The following is a 14,611-nucleotide window of genomic DNA, read 5'->3' as shown; positions in this document are numbered from 1 at the left end:
CTTTCTGTTGAGAGCACATGGACACTTGGCCGAGTTAAGCATGTGTGTGTATGAGGAGGTTGAGAGGAAAAGCTGTCAGCTAAGAGCGTTTACCCAACAGACGTGTGAAGTACATGGGTAGCCTTAGTGTTGGTGGGTAACTACAGTCAACTGAAGCAAAAAAGACCAATAATGCGGCACTCACCAACCAATTCTTCTTTATTTAGTATCAACCATAGAACAGGGAGGTAAAACTGGACACAAAAAGCATCAACTGGTCGTTTGAAGTCAAGGTGGGTAGCTCCAAACGCCTCCTCCTGTTTGATTGATAATGTGCAGAGGACATCAGGAGATCTGGTTAGTGATGTCTCAGGAGGCAGGACCATCAATTACAGTGGAAAGGTCTTTCAGAGGAAAGAGAGCTGGACTCCGGTTTTATAATCCCCTCCTCCGTGACTATATACAACCAGTTTACATTTCACTTCAAAGTAGATTTTCTGAATGATGCCACCATACTGGGTCATAAATGATCATGATCAGGACTTGGTGTTCAGTTGCTTGGTAACATACTTGTAGTGGGTTATTAGGTCAATTTCTGCTGACAGATTCCCTTTAAGGCGGAAAAATTGACAGTATGGCACAGCGTATTTTAAGTGTTCGGGAATATTGTGATCTTTCTACGTTATGCTAGGGCAGTGGTGGCGAACCTATGGCACGTGTGCCAGAGGTGGCACTCAGAGCCATTACTGTGGGCACTCAGGTTCTCACCCAAGGACAGAGTTCACCAGACAGGAACAAATCCACCAAATCTTCCTGTAGAAACTTTAGAGATGCTGCTCTCAGCGCTATTTTAAAGCAACACTTCATTGGCTGTTTGGAAATGCAGGAAAAGTAAGAAGGTGTGGACAGGGCTGTATTATCTCTGGAGGTCTTCCTGCTGGACCCTTCATTCTTCCTCTACAGAAAGACCCTGCAGAGAAGCTACAGTGAGAGTCGGAATTTTCCCTCCTTCTTTCAACTGTATTGGTGGCCTCAGGGGCTGATACGATTGAAAGAAGTGAAAGAACAGGTAGCAATAAGTAACTGCTTAAAATTCCATGTTGGCACTTCACGGTAAATAAGTGGATTTTAGTGGTAGCTTGGGCACTCGTTCTCTAAAAGGTTCGCCATCACTGTGCTAGGGTATTCCCAGGGTATTTCCAGGACCGTCTTGTTTGTATGGTTCGATTACCAGGTGTTATCTGCCTACTTTGGATTTGGTTTATCGTGTATACAGGGGCGTACACTTCATTGTTGGGGTATTCATTTATTGCTCTTGCCAACTACTGTTAGTTTGACTCTTAAAAAGCAGGAAGACCCTGGTAAGAGCGGCACAGTGCATGGCACCAAAACTTTGTCTTTCAGTGAAAGTCTCCACTTCTTGCTTTCCTCGACTATTCTGGATGAGGGATTTCACGGAGTTGTTGATCATTACCTCATGCACTGACGGTCTGTTTTTCCCTGTAGGTATTTTGAGTTACTGCCCAGACAGCAGACGTTTCCAGCTAATGATTTTTTTAAAATTCAGTTACTGGTTCTGAGTAAACAACGCGGCGCTCTTCGTTCCTGCAATGCAGAGGTTTACATCAAGATATTGATGTACAGGTCCTGAAGGAGGATGAGGGGGTCACGTAAGAAACATCGATGGTGGACACTCAAATGTGGCAAACAAGATCAGGATGGCCTATGAACAGGAAGAAAGTCATAAAATCAATATTTAAGTCTAAATGATGTAGCTTTGTGGTAAACAGACAACACAGATCCATGGAATCTACAAAAAAAAGTATTTATCCCTTTGATCTTGGTTACGTGGAAAATTTTTAATATACTAGATCAACCCTACAATGTTCCTACAAGAGATGGAAGAGATACCATTTCAGATGACCTTGTCCCAAAATGGAAATTTTATAGTATCTTAGACGATTGGGTTAAATATAGATTGGTCCATCAAGTCCAAACTATAATCTTACAGGACATCTCAGTAGGCCGGAAGATGTGCAAAACAGGCGTCACCACCCTACAAGTCGTTTTGCTATGTCCTCCCTTCATACACTGTTTGACCATCACCTGTGGATTTTTGAGTATGTTTAAAAGGAATAAAAGAAGATTTTATAGAAGAATTGATGTTAAGTTCCTTCAGATAAAACTTTTTTTGGATATGATCTCACAGTGTTCATCCAGAAGAAGGGTCTAGTGGCCTACAGCAGAAAAATTCAAACTCCCTGGATAAAAGTCCCAAGTATTTCGTTAACATGATATTTTACCTACAAGAAGGTCTTTCTTGAACTTCTTCAGTGTCTCAACCATCACACCATCCCATCACACCAACCATCACATCTCTTGTGTTATAGAATCGCTGTACAATATGATTTTACTTCGTAAACGGAGAAGCTCCTTTTTACTCTTGATGGACAAGCCAGTTCCTCAACACTTCCAACTCAACACTGGCAGAGGGGAACTCTTAGAAAAGCCAAGTTTTTGGAGAGGTTTGCAGCCTGCCTCCAACAATGTAAATACTTGGCCATGGTTGTGGTACCACCACCTCTTCTAAACTTGGTCGGAGAAAGTTCAGACTGTCCTATTACCAGAAGGAGGGAGGACAACATCGGTTTTCACTTCGAGTTCTGTTCTCATTCATGTTTGATTTAATTCCCCTATAAAATGGAGACCAGAAGTCGGTAGAGAGTGAAACTCTTAGCAGTCCTACAGAATTTTTTCAAGTTTTTCATGAAACGTCCAACAAAACAGCCTGGATATCAATATGTGACCATGTAAGGCTGTATTTTAAGGGGGATTGTTTTGTCTCATGTGCTGGGAATACTACGCCCCCCCGCCACCTCCTCCTCTAGCATTTGAGATCTTACTGCCGAAAAAACCACTTGAAAGTCGCTTAATTTAGAATGCCATTTCTGTAGGATGACATAATTGTTTTCATCCACGGAGAATCCGACCGCAGTGAAGGAGCTTTCTGTGCTTTATGGATTAATATTTCACATGTGCCAATAGGGCTCTGGTTACATGTCACTGGCACAGTGTGGGAAAGGGAATTCTTTCCGGGCTTATTGCTATTGTTCGGAGTCTTACATGAAAGCTACAATGAATCAGAGGCCGGGGAGGCCACATTTTTTTTTATGGAAAATGGAATGTTATGTGAGTGAGACAGACACCAGATATTAACCCTATAAGACCTGTAATTCTCTGTGAAATATTTTCAATATCTTGTTCTGAAAAATTTTTTGGGAATAAGTATGAATATTCTTTTGCATTTATTTGTACTGGAAACAATGGGTCTGAGACAATAAAGGAGTCAATTATCTTTATCAAAATTATCTTTCCGTTTTGTGTCTACAGAACTGATACGGTACTGCTTCTCCATGGTTACAGACAACAAACAAAGCCTGTGTAGTCAAGTCCTGCAGTTATGTGTTACTCCCTTTTATCTTCTTCTGCAGTAGCATATGAATGCCGGATCAGACTACACAAACTTTGCTTGTAGTCTGTCGCCATAGTGACACAATAATGATTAATAATTCGTGCAGCACCGCTTGGAACTTGCCAAATCAGTCCCTGTCCCCATAAAGCTCACAATCTAATCAACCTACCAGTATGTTTTGGAGTGTGGGAGGAAACCAGAGGACCCGGAGGAAACTCACACAAACACACAGAAAACATACAAACTCTTTGCAGACGTTGACCTGGAGGAGACTTGAATCCAGGACCCCACTGCGTTCAAGGCTGTAGTGCTAACCACTGAACCACCGTGCTGCCCTAGGTATGCATCAAAGATGTATATGCAAACTGTAGGAATTTTTTTAAAATTAAGATTATATTCAATGTTACTTGATTTTACAGGTGTTCATACTGGAAAACCCTTGGCTGTCCAGAATCGGTAAATTTCCTCAACCTCCAGGCACTTGTTGACACCTCCAGCTTGGGTAGACACATGACTATTGCTGTCAATCATCAGTCACATCAGCTAGAGCAGGGATATACAATAGTTTATTGTATATACTATTAAATACCTGGGTTTGCCAACCCTAACCCTATACACAGTTGCTCTCCCAGCTAAATGGGCCAAAAGTCATGCAGCCATTTTGAACTATTGGACTGCCAGAAAAGACCCAACATTGTTACTTGGTTATATACAGCATACTTGGGGGTTCCATTGGCTTAACTTGAAATTCACTTATAAGTTGGTTGAATTGGGTTGAATATGATTGGACTATGATTTACTATCATTATACACTGGTACCTTTGTCCTATAACTGTGTATTTCCCAATATCCCCTAACTTGTGCTCCAACATGTTTGTCCTCTGATTTATGGACCTTCAGTCATAATGTAGCAGAGGATCAATCATGATCCTAATATGCTGACACATCCTTGAGGACCCTTCATACACGCAACTATAAATATACTGACTCTTCATGTCCCAGTTGTTGATGTTAGACGTCTGTGGGAACTATTGATAGTTTGTCTCGTGTTACATTGGGCGCCAGCGATTCTCCTATATTTCTCTTGGTAAGGATTCCAGTTAGCTCATGGGATTGTATTACAGATATGATCCCATCGTAGAGCAGCTCTGCTCACTCTCACCCATGTCATTGTGATAGAAATAACCTCTCTTGCGTCTTTTGTGGTCAACGTGCAGACCAACGGAATGGAAGATGGGAATTAGCATTAGGACTTCATGTTAGGAATGCTATCCTCTTGAGGCACCTCTGCAGCTGACCTTCAATGGTCAATAGGACACGTGTAGTGTGGGAATGTGGCGGTATTAAATATATTAAGGTTCATCTTTTTAGTATTTTACACCATTCTTTGGCATCGTGTCCAGTTGAGATGAAGCGGGGGTTGACGAGTTTGCAGCTAGAGCTGATGACTAAGGCCCATGTGTTGAAGGCCAACCATCCATTTACTGCTAGCAAATAAATCCTAGTAGCCTCCAAATAAGGTTATTTTATGCTGGATCTCTGGGATCCAATATTGGTTTAGGGCTTGACTCCATTGACTGAACCTCTCGTATTCTGGTGGGCAAGTCAACCAGTGGCCCCAAAAGTCAACATGTGGACTTCTGCCATGGATTTGCCATGTGAAGTGTAGAATATCAATAAAAATGTATATCAAATTGTCTAATGAGCAGTTATATTTATTGTGTTTCCTGTACTGAACACTAGACAGATTCCCGACATTATAGTCATCTTTGATGCTAGGGATCCATGCCTCCCTGCAAGGCTACTGTCCTGATCTGCATGATATCAGTGTAGGACCATAGTCCTTTGAGGAGAAGGGACTCTTCGCATCATAACTGATTTTGTACCTGAAAGTCTAGATCTCAGGGCATCATAAGGTCAAAATCTTATCCTCTAAATTATTTAGTGTCTTAAGGAAGCCCACTTCAATAAAGCTCATGAGTCATACCACACATAACTGCTGGAGATAAGGAAGCAGCCATGTTTTTCAAATAACATATAATAAACCCCTTTTGATAATTCTTCAGTCATATTTCATAACTAGATTTAGTAAGAGGTCAACCTAAGAAGCTCTTGTAGATCATCTGCTTATGTTTATATCTTTGAATCAATCCCAAACCAATACTAGTACTCCACCCAAACAAATTCTAAAACCCAAATGTTCCCCAGTTGCTCCTCAGCCAAGATCTAGAACTTTGTTTACCACGCTCATCTCCCTCGCCGTCAGGTCTTTTCATGGGCTGCGCCCTATTTCTTGGTATTTAGAACCACGTTCCATCACACTCCCTTGAATCTCTAACCTTTGGTGGCACCCTCAAGAAGAATGACTTCTAAGAACCCTGTATATAATCTGATAAACCAAGGAAACCGCTGGGGATGGTCCAAAATTCCACTTATATACTTAGGGGAACTTGATAGCAACATCTTGTGTCGGCCAAGACGATGATGTTTTTTCGTCTTACACTCCCCTCCTGTCTATAATAAGAGTTAAAATGTGAAATCTTTAAATATTTTTGGGCTTTATAAGGCTTTTTATCATTAAAATTTGAAACCTAGTGACATCAAGTCGACCAGGACCATAAACATATATAGACCAAGGCCCACGTCATGAGAATGGGGAGTCTGAATTGGGTGGGCGTCCCGTTTTTGATCAGTAGTATGTGTTTTTTTTCAGTAAATTTCCATTGAACAGTTTTCACTTTCATATTGGCTTTGACCTATTTTATAAGCACTCGGTGTAGGCGTTGTAGGATATCAAGATGATAGGACACGTACTGAAAGCAGAAATTGAAAGAGCAATCTTCTTAGCTGCCAAAAAGAAGGTGATTTCCAACCTGTGTTTCTGGTATGGCTGTCCTTCTACTTGTCTTGATACACATGAAAAATCTAAATACTTTACATATTTAGAAGACACATGAATTCACCTAACTCCATAAAGGGTGTTTCCAAGATTAGAATATTAACGGCCTTATCATAATTCAGAATCCAACAGATAATTGGGCATCTGTAGAGTTGTAGTTCACAACAAGTTGTAGACCACCAGCTTAGATATACCAAATCAAGGGTAATCAAGGGTCCTTCTAACACAGTCATGTTGCCTTCTGTAGAAGGTCACTAGTGTAACATCAGATCCTAAAATCAGGATATCTCCAGATATATTATGCCTCCTCTACTATGTGCAGGTTCTACCTTCATTGAGATGTGTTATCCTATTTACTGACAACACAAGAAGAACACTATAAATAAGGTGAATGAAGGACCTTGTGATCAAGTGATATTTTAGTAGTCAACATGAGATATCAGTTCAATGAGGTGAACATCCACTATCTACAACCAACCCATTTGCTTTCAGGTATAAGGGAAGTTCCCTGTAAACAACCCTTTTTGAAATGCTATGGGTGCCCACGGAGGTCATAGGTAGGATATTCTGAATATTAGCCCAGTGGGTTTGAAATACATCTTCAATCGCAGTCAGGTAGTGCAGTATAACATGGCATGTGTCTTTGAGGACAAAGAGGTAACTTAAAGATCTTGTCCTATAGATGCAAAATCTTCCACCAGAATCGTGGCAGCTTTGGCACGGAGGTTATTTCTTGGGACAAATGGTTAACTCTTCTCCACAGAGGATGCAGGTCTTCATCTGTCTTCTCCTTGCTTCCCCGAGCCAACTTCTATGTTAACAGCCGCTCTGGTGAACTTCCATCCCACTACTTTGTGGGACCCTTTGGTCTCCGAGCCCTCCCGCAGTTGTGTTGGATGGTTTATAGGGGAAATCCACCACTGCCCATACTTGTGTACATTTTGGCATATTTTAGCTTGGTGCATTTTGCAATTGTGCAGTTTATAACCATATAGGCAGAAAAATTCTGTATTCAGTTTATCGTGCTGAAAATAGACAGGAATGCCTCCAATAACCTGTGGTATGTGTCATCTTGATGGGACTTTGCATTAACATGTCATAATACCTGTTTATGTTAAAGTAACTGAGAATTTCTCAAGGTGCTGTGACCTGTGTCTCACACGTTGTACAGGGCCTGCCTGGTGGAACAAGTATTGCACTCCTTGGTTCATTGCAAATATTGTACAGAAGACACAATCCTATAGTCTGGGCGTTTGATCTTCTCAGACTCTTATGTAGGATCTACAATTAACCCCTGGCACAGGTCAATGACTACTAGTAATTTTCAATTAGAATTCTTTTCCCCTATCATTGAAGATGCCTGTCAAATGTGGAGAAGGCCTTACACTTGGTAACGTTTCATTCCCATAGGTGTTCTGTAGTTGTAGATGTGGACCTTTAGTGCAAGCCCGTTGTGGTGCATGTAAGTGGGCATCAAGAATGAGATTGGTTTATATTCCTCGTAGACTGCAGTCTTCAGGTTAATCTCACTTGACATTTGTGACTTGTTCTGTGCTGTAGTAAGGAAACTCTGGAAGTGTAACTTGCCATAAAACATGTCAGAACTGAAAATATCAGCACCGGGGGTCATTGGCGATGCCAATAGTTGGTTCAACTTCAAGGCCTGCATCTACTATCTACTAGATAATGTTTTGGCTCTCCATGATGGTTTAAGTGATCACACCAAAACCAGTAGCATACCACCCGTTTACACTGACAACTGTCGATGTGTAGAATAGCCTGCCTCAGGCACTGGTCACAGCAGGGACAGCAGAGAGCTTCAAGAAAGGCCTCGATTCCTTTTTACACCTACATAACATTGATGGTTATGTTATATAGAATTGTTTCCCCTAAATCCCTTCCTCATCCAATCCCTTCCCTTCCTTGGTTGATCTTGATGGACAAGTGTCCCTTTTCAACCGTATAAACCAGAGATGGCGAACCTTTTAGAGCCTGAGTGCCCAAACTTCAACTAAAAGCCACTTATTTATTGCAAAGTGCTAGCTCAGCAATTTAAGCAGTAATTTATTTCTCCTTGTTCTTTGACAACTTTCAATCGTTCAGCCTCCTAAAGACACCAACGCAGCTGAAAGGAGGAGGGCAAATTCGCCTATCATTGTAGGGAGGTTCTGTAGGAAGATTCTTTGAGTCCTGTCTGGTGAGCTTCATGTTGGGGTGATGGCCTGGGTGCCCACACAGAGGGCTCCGAGTGCCGCCTCTGGCACCAGTGCCATAGGTTCGCCACCACTGGTATAAACTATGAAACTATGAAAATAGTTGTAGGGTGTGCCAGTACCCAATGTCACCTATGGGCAGAGGTTGTGAGAAGTGATTTGCATACAAGTGCTGCCATAATAGATCCTAATCAGATTGTCCTGTTTTGATAACCATAATAAACAAAGTGAAAATTGATTGGAGTAATGCCTCGCCTTCTCCTACAATGCTTTGCCATAATAATAGAAAGAGAAGGGGTGGGTATCACATAATACTCATACATGACTGATGTGTTATAATGCACGCACCATAAAGCTCAAGGAGGAGAATAAGAGGGTTGAGAACATTACCAGTCATATCTTTAGAAGCTGAGGTGGGCTATCTCTCCTTTTAAAAGATGAGGCATAGTTACTGATAACTGAGAACAAAGAGTGGATGGGGGTGAAAATAGTTGAGACCAAACCAACCATAAACATTAGAGGTGCAGAACTCATTGGCTAGTGAAAAAGATATGGAGAGGGGGCCTCATCCTAAGATTTAATACCCAATGGTTATCGATTACCCCCCTGGTTGAGCATCAATGTTTGTCTGAGCCACTTACTGATGTAAAACATAATTGTTGTTGACCACAAGTGGATAAGCTTCAAGAAATGGAGAAGATGCAACTGTAAATATCAAGTTAAGACATCCACATGTTGCTGTTCCATGTTTTTACACAATCCTGAAGCATGCCTGCTTTGATTTTTCTGCATTAAAATTGTTGATTTAGGTTATACCATAATTGAGCACCTTCTCTAGATGCAGACGTAAATAAAATGGCTTAGCAGAAGACCCCCATTGGTTGTCCTTGTTGGCGCCAACCATAAAGCTCAAGAGTCAACCCCTACTGATTCCCATTGTTCTGATATCTTGGATATTTAAAGGCAATTGTATAATGTTGCATGACTCCTATTGGGCGTGGACATTTTGGATATATACCTATGTAGACAATGCCAAAACTGGCACTGGGAAAAGCCTTACCAAAATATTCACTTCAGTGTAGTTTGTGGCAGCATAAATCTATCTTACAGGATGCTGGTGGAGTATTTTATGGTCCTTTAACATATATGAAATATCAAAGTCTGCACTTTGCCACAAGATGTCTATCTTGTTAAGATGACAGCAAACCCTATCTTGTTAAGATGACAGCAAACCATAAATAGTCACCTACAGGAAAAACAGTTTCGATAATGTACAGTATATACATGGCTACGTGGCAGTCAAATATTTGTACATTATATTTGCTGCCCTAACAGCAGTGGGGTCAGGAACATGGTAGCTTCCTCCTCTGATACAGTGATGACAACAAGTTATTTACTTATCAATCCTTCCGCTTGATTTCCTTCTACGTGCCTTTGACAGGGACGTAAATGAAAGCTGCTCGGCCCCAGTCCAAAATCTGTACCCAACTACTCATCTCCTGATATTGGTTGGAGACATCTTCTGGGCTTCACGTAGAGCAATAGAGACCGCACACACATTAAGAGGTTCTTCTGGGCTATATTATGCTTTAAGGAGACCATAAAAATTGCACTTCTCAAGATAGTTTTTACAAGGGTTGGTGGATTAAAGAATCCATATACATGTATAAGTAATGAGGGAATTTTAAAAAGCTGTTGGGGTTTATAGTAGAAGGGGATCTTTTGTTGGTCATTTGGAGAGGCTTCATTGGAAATAATACACAAATTTTCTACTGTGTATAAAATCTTCATTATGGCCACCCTCTACACCCTAATTACTTTTAGAGGTATATATAGCATATATATATACTGACTTTGGGGCATCTACATGTTTTATAGTAAAGTTTAGGATAATAAATATGAATACTTGGATCGCTGGTTGTATCAGTAGATGAACCATCAGAGCTCAGAACAAGAATGGGGTGCAAGCCATTATTAAGTTCGATTCGAGCTCTGCTTAAAAACTTTGCAAAGCTATTAGTCAAATCTGTGAAGAACTGGAAGGAACTGAAAGGTGGAAGTGGAACGCAGTTGATGATAGAGGACTATTATGTATGAAGACAATAGGTGGTGGAGGACCATTAATGATGGAGGCTCCTGGGCAAGTATCTCTTTATAATCTGTGAAGAACTGGAAGGAACTGAAAGGTGGAAGTAGAAGGCAATTGATGATAGAGGACTATCATGTATGAAGACAATAGGTGGTGGAGGACCATCAATGATGGAGGCTCCTGGGCAAGTATCTCTTTATAATCTGGCTCGACTGTGTAGTTTTGTTAATTTAGATCTCTTGGTGAGAACATGTTCTGGAGCGGTAAAGGTGATTAAGTCAACAACTGAAGAATATTTACATGTTTTTTTTTTTTTAAAAAAGGCAGAAAATATTATTTTATAATTTAGATTTTGTCGAATGTTCTTAGCACTGCACCATTGTATTGTATGCCGATCTTGTCTAGGTTGCTGGATCAGATGGAAAAATACTTGATTGAGTCACTGCCGAATTGAAGAGAGGCACTTTCTGTTTTTTTTGGACAAGCCCGTGCTGCCTTATCATGTAGCAACACTTGGTTTTACAATTTCCTGACATAGATGGAAGTCGATACCGTAGTAGAGTCTCCGGTCACCGCTCAACACCACATCTCTATTTCATCTCACTGTCTGAATCTATTTCCTCATGGTCTCGAAGGCCCATTTATGTACTGTACCATTTCTTAACAACTGGATCACGAACCCTGAAACTAAAACATTCTATTTAATTTAATTAATTTAAATTTAATTACTTTTTTACCTGGTGGGACAATTTGTGAGAGCATATTGCTGGTAGGAGGAATGGACTTAGGAAGACATGTAAGAGGATGACCATTCTCCCGGGGATCCAGAACTGTCTCTCCACCCGACCTCCTGGTATCTGTGCACATACATTTATGTGCATACTCCTTTAAAAAGTTCATGCTAAGTGGACAACCACTGTCCTTAGGTCCTCTTGGAGTACATAGACATCAAAGAGCCATAGCAAGGAACAAATTCAGTGAGGAGCCAGCTCTATATTAGGTGTAGACCTATATTCAACGTGTATAGACTCAGAAACAAAAAAATGTAGCATATTTTTGGTTTCTCTGTCTATACACGTTGAATAAGGTGCAAGAACATTTAAAACGCCCTTGTCTAAACTCTGTCTTCCAAGCTTTTCCACAAACCTTTGTGCAAATGTAACACAACTGGCTGGAGCAGGGGCTTTTCTCTATTTCCTTTCAATATGAGGCACAAGGATGATCCCAGAAACTGTAGAGTAGTGAGCACAGAGACTATACAGAGTAACGGGGAATATCAAAGTATTGCTGAATTTTGACTTTTTTTCATTGTTGTTATTATCTATTTTAGATTTTGTGTCCTTTAAATGAACTTCTCACTTACCATCCATTAACCAGAAATGAAGGGATTGACCTTTCTCTGACTTCAAAATTGCTGCATACAGCATCCAGTTTAGAAACATTGGGGATTTGTTGGCCAATACCGAGGCCTCCCTCAAGATTCAGCTATTGGTTTCCCGTTGGATAAAATATTGTAGTAATTAGTATGAACTTTGTTAGGTTATAATGCAGTTAATTGGTTCAGAATATTCGAAGGTCAGGATTTAGCACTGCACAGAGGAGTCAACAAACCAACTCAGGTATTAAAGACCTTGGGGCCAGTGGAGGTACATGATCCTGTCCAGAAGGTACATTTTGTAGCTATACTTAGACAAAGGTTGGTCTACTCCTAACACAACCAAATCAATAGCTTATAGCCCTGTAGATTAAAAGACTCAACCAGTAGTAAGATTCAGCCAATTCTTCACGGCCAGTTGTTGGTTGTGGAGAAGTAGGATGTTGATTCACATAATCTCTGTAGGCTTTATTCGGTATAGCAACTTGAGGACCCTGATACAGTTTAAAGCTAAGGCAGAGCAGAGATATATAGACTCTTATAGACCATTAGATGGTCCCAAAGACATAACATTGCCTTGAGCCCTAACTAGACTTCAAGTAAAAGATGGAACTCCACATCTGGTAGGCAAAGTAATGTTTTGGGACCCGTCAGGGTATTTCACAGGTCATGATAGAGTACACTATTGATATTTCGTAAGAAACATACGTTCATAATCTAAAACAATGATGTATAGGAATTAGTCCATTGCATCCTGATGTATATGTGAGCAAAAGATGACCTGTGATGACATTAGTCTCAGTATTTCCTCAACTGTTCTGCAGAAAAATGCAGTAATAAATTGGTTTGTTGGGCGGCGATACAAATTGATAATAATCAGAGCTAATACACATGTTGTGTAAGGGAAATTACACACATCCATGCATCACACAAGACCACATCGTTTACATCATACAGTAGATTCCTGATATATGACACGTAAGATCTGTAGATGTCCCATTGTGATATTACATGTTTTTGAATATGAAACATTGACTTCCAAGATCCCCAAAGGTAGGGAATGGTTAGGTTTTGGACCAAAGAGACTCTCCGACTATCACAAGGGTGTGTCATCATGCCTAAAATATATGTTTCCAATGTGTATGAGTTAAACCTTATGGACCTCACTCCTTCCAGAGTGGCGGTGTTCCAAGCTGTTGTCATGGCATTGTTAGGTGAGGATTTATGATATCCTCTTTTGTGTGCATTGGTCGTGTATTTCAAATCAATAAAGCATATTGTAAGAAATGACTCAGACAACTGTTGATTCAAGTCTCACTCGTGCTACTGCCCTGGGCAAATCAGCCCTGCGCAAGTTTATTTGTTTTCACAAGTCTATATAGAAAAGCAGGAAAAAAGTAGAAAAGGAGGAGCATACAAAGCATAACATATCAGGCTTCTTAGATTGTGTAGTCTCTTGATTGGAGAATTTTCCTGCTGTCTTACGCTTGCGTCACCATAGAGAATTCCTGAAATTCCTCAGCCTCGAAGTTGTAGGTGCGGTCCATTATGCCAGCGCCATTTTAAAATGTATTCTCTGTAACAGTACTTTTAGGAAAATAAGACAAGTAGAAATGACCAGATTTGATCTATCAGCTAGGTTTACCTAGGTTTATCTATCAGCATAACACTGGGATGCCCCTTTAATAAAAATAATTTAGATAGCACATGCATAGAGGAACTGTGTTCATGTGTATGGAGAGGAATACCCGATCGCATTATCAGACTGGGTTTCTGTTGACTTGCCGGTGGAAATGATTGCATAGATCTGTCTGATCATGTCTAAAACGCTATGTATAATAATCTACAAGAAATTGCAGGTCTAAATGAGTTGCCCATTAAACCCGCCTAAAGATCATCTGATCCAACGATGCTGGGCTAATGATGACCCAACTCATGATTATCAAATGCTTACAGGCACCTAAGTCGAGACCAAGAGAAATCTAAGGACTCTTAGACTCAAAGGTCTTTTATACAGATTTTTTTATACAGATTTTATGATTATTTGACAACTGAAAGTACAGATGGTTGATGGACACTTGGCACCGTTTTCTCAAGGTTGTGAATTAGAAGAAGGCTTAAGAACTCAAGAAGACCAAAATATATTTGAAGGTTGATGTTCCAGTGTGTGTGCTCTAAAATGGTATATTGTCATGAACAAACTAAGTAATTTACAAATTTTATTTAACAGAGGTGGAAATTATTTATTGCTTTACATGTGAAAAACATGTGACTAAAGATAGATCTGATCTAAGTTTTTCAGTTAACGTAGTTTCTTCTCATTTCATATGACTCAATCTTAGGATTATGTGACTTATAAATTTTTATGCATTCTCAAACCTTTCACTGTCTACAAGAAGTAAGGGAATTCCTGTGAGGAAGTAAAGGAAATACAGGCTGAAAATAGCAAAAATCTTGATGTCCGGATTTTCCTGGTTCCTTGAATAGATTTGTTGGTAATATGACACTGATAGATTTATGTGTCAAAGAGCAAATTTAGGCAAGTTTTTATTTCTCAGATGCACATTCCTATCCACAGGGGGCA

The 14,611-nt window shown here is 40.3% G+C and overlaps 1 protein-coding gene across 1 annotated transcript in view; it reads right to left on the bottom strand.

Moving 5' to 3' along the window:
* Positions 1-770: 770 nt before the first annotated feature.
* The window catches only part of LOC140069420 (uncharacterized), a 41,514-nt gene continuing 27,673 nt past the window's right edge, over positions 771-14,611 (bottom strand). The window contains exon 2 of the mRNA XM_072115105.1: positions 771-1,702. Coding sequence (XP_071971206.1) covers positions 1,646-1,702 — 57 coding nt within the window. The 3' untranslated portion in view covers positions 771-1,645. The remainder of the gene's footprint in view (positions 1,703-14,611) is intronic.

Source organism: Engystomops pustulosus, chromosome 7 (genome assembly GCF_040894005.1).
Source record: "Engystomops pustulosus chromosome 7, aEngPut4.maternal, whole genome shotgun sequence".
Taxonomy (NCBI): Eukaryota; Metazoa; Chordata; class Amphibia; order Anura; family Leptodactylidae; genus Engystomops; species Engystomops pustulosus.
The sequence above is the reverse complement of the archived record's forward strand: the minus strand, read 5'-3'. Positions and strand labels throughout refer to the sequence as shown.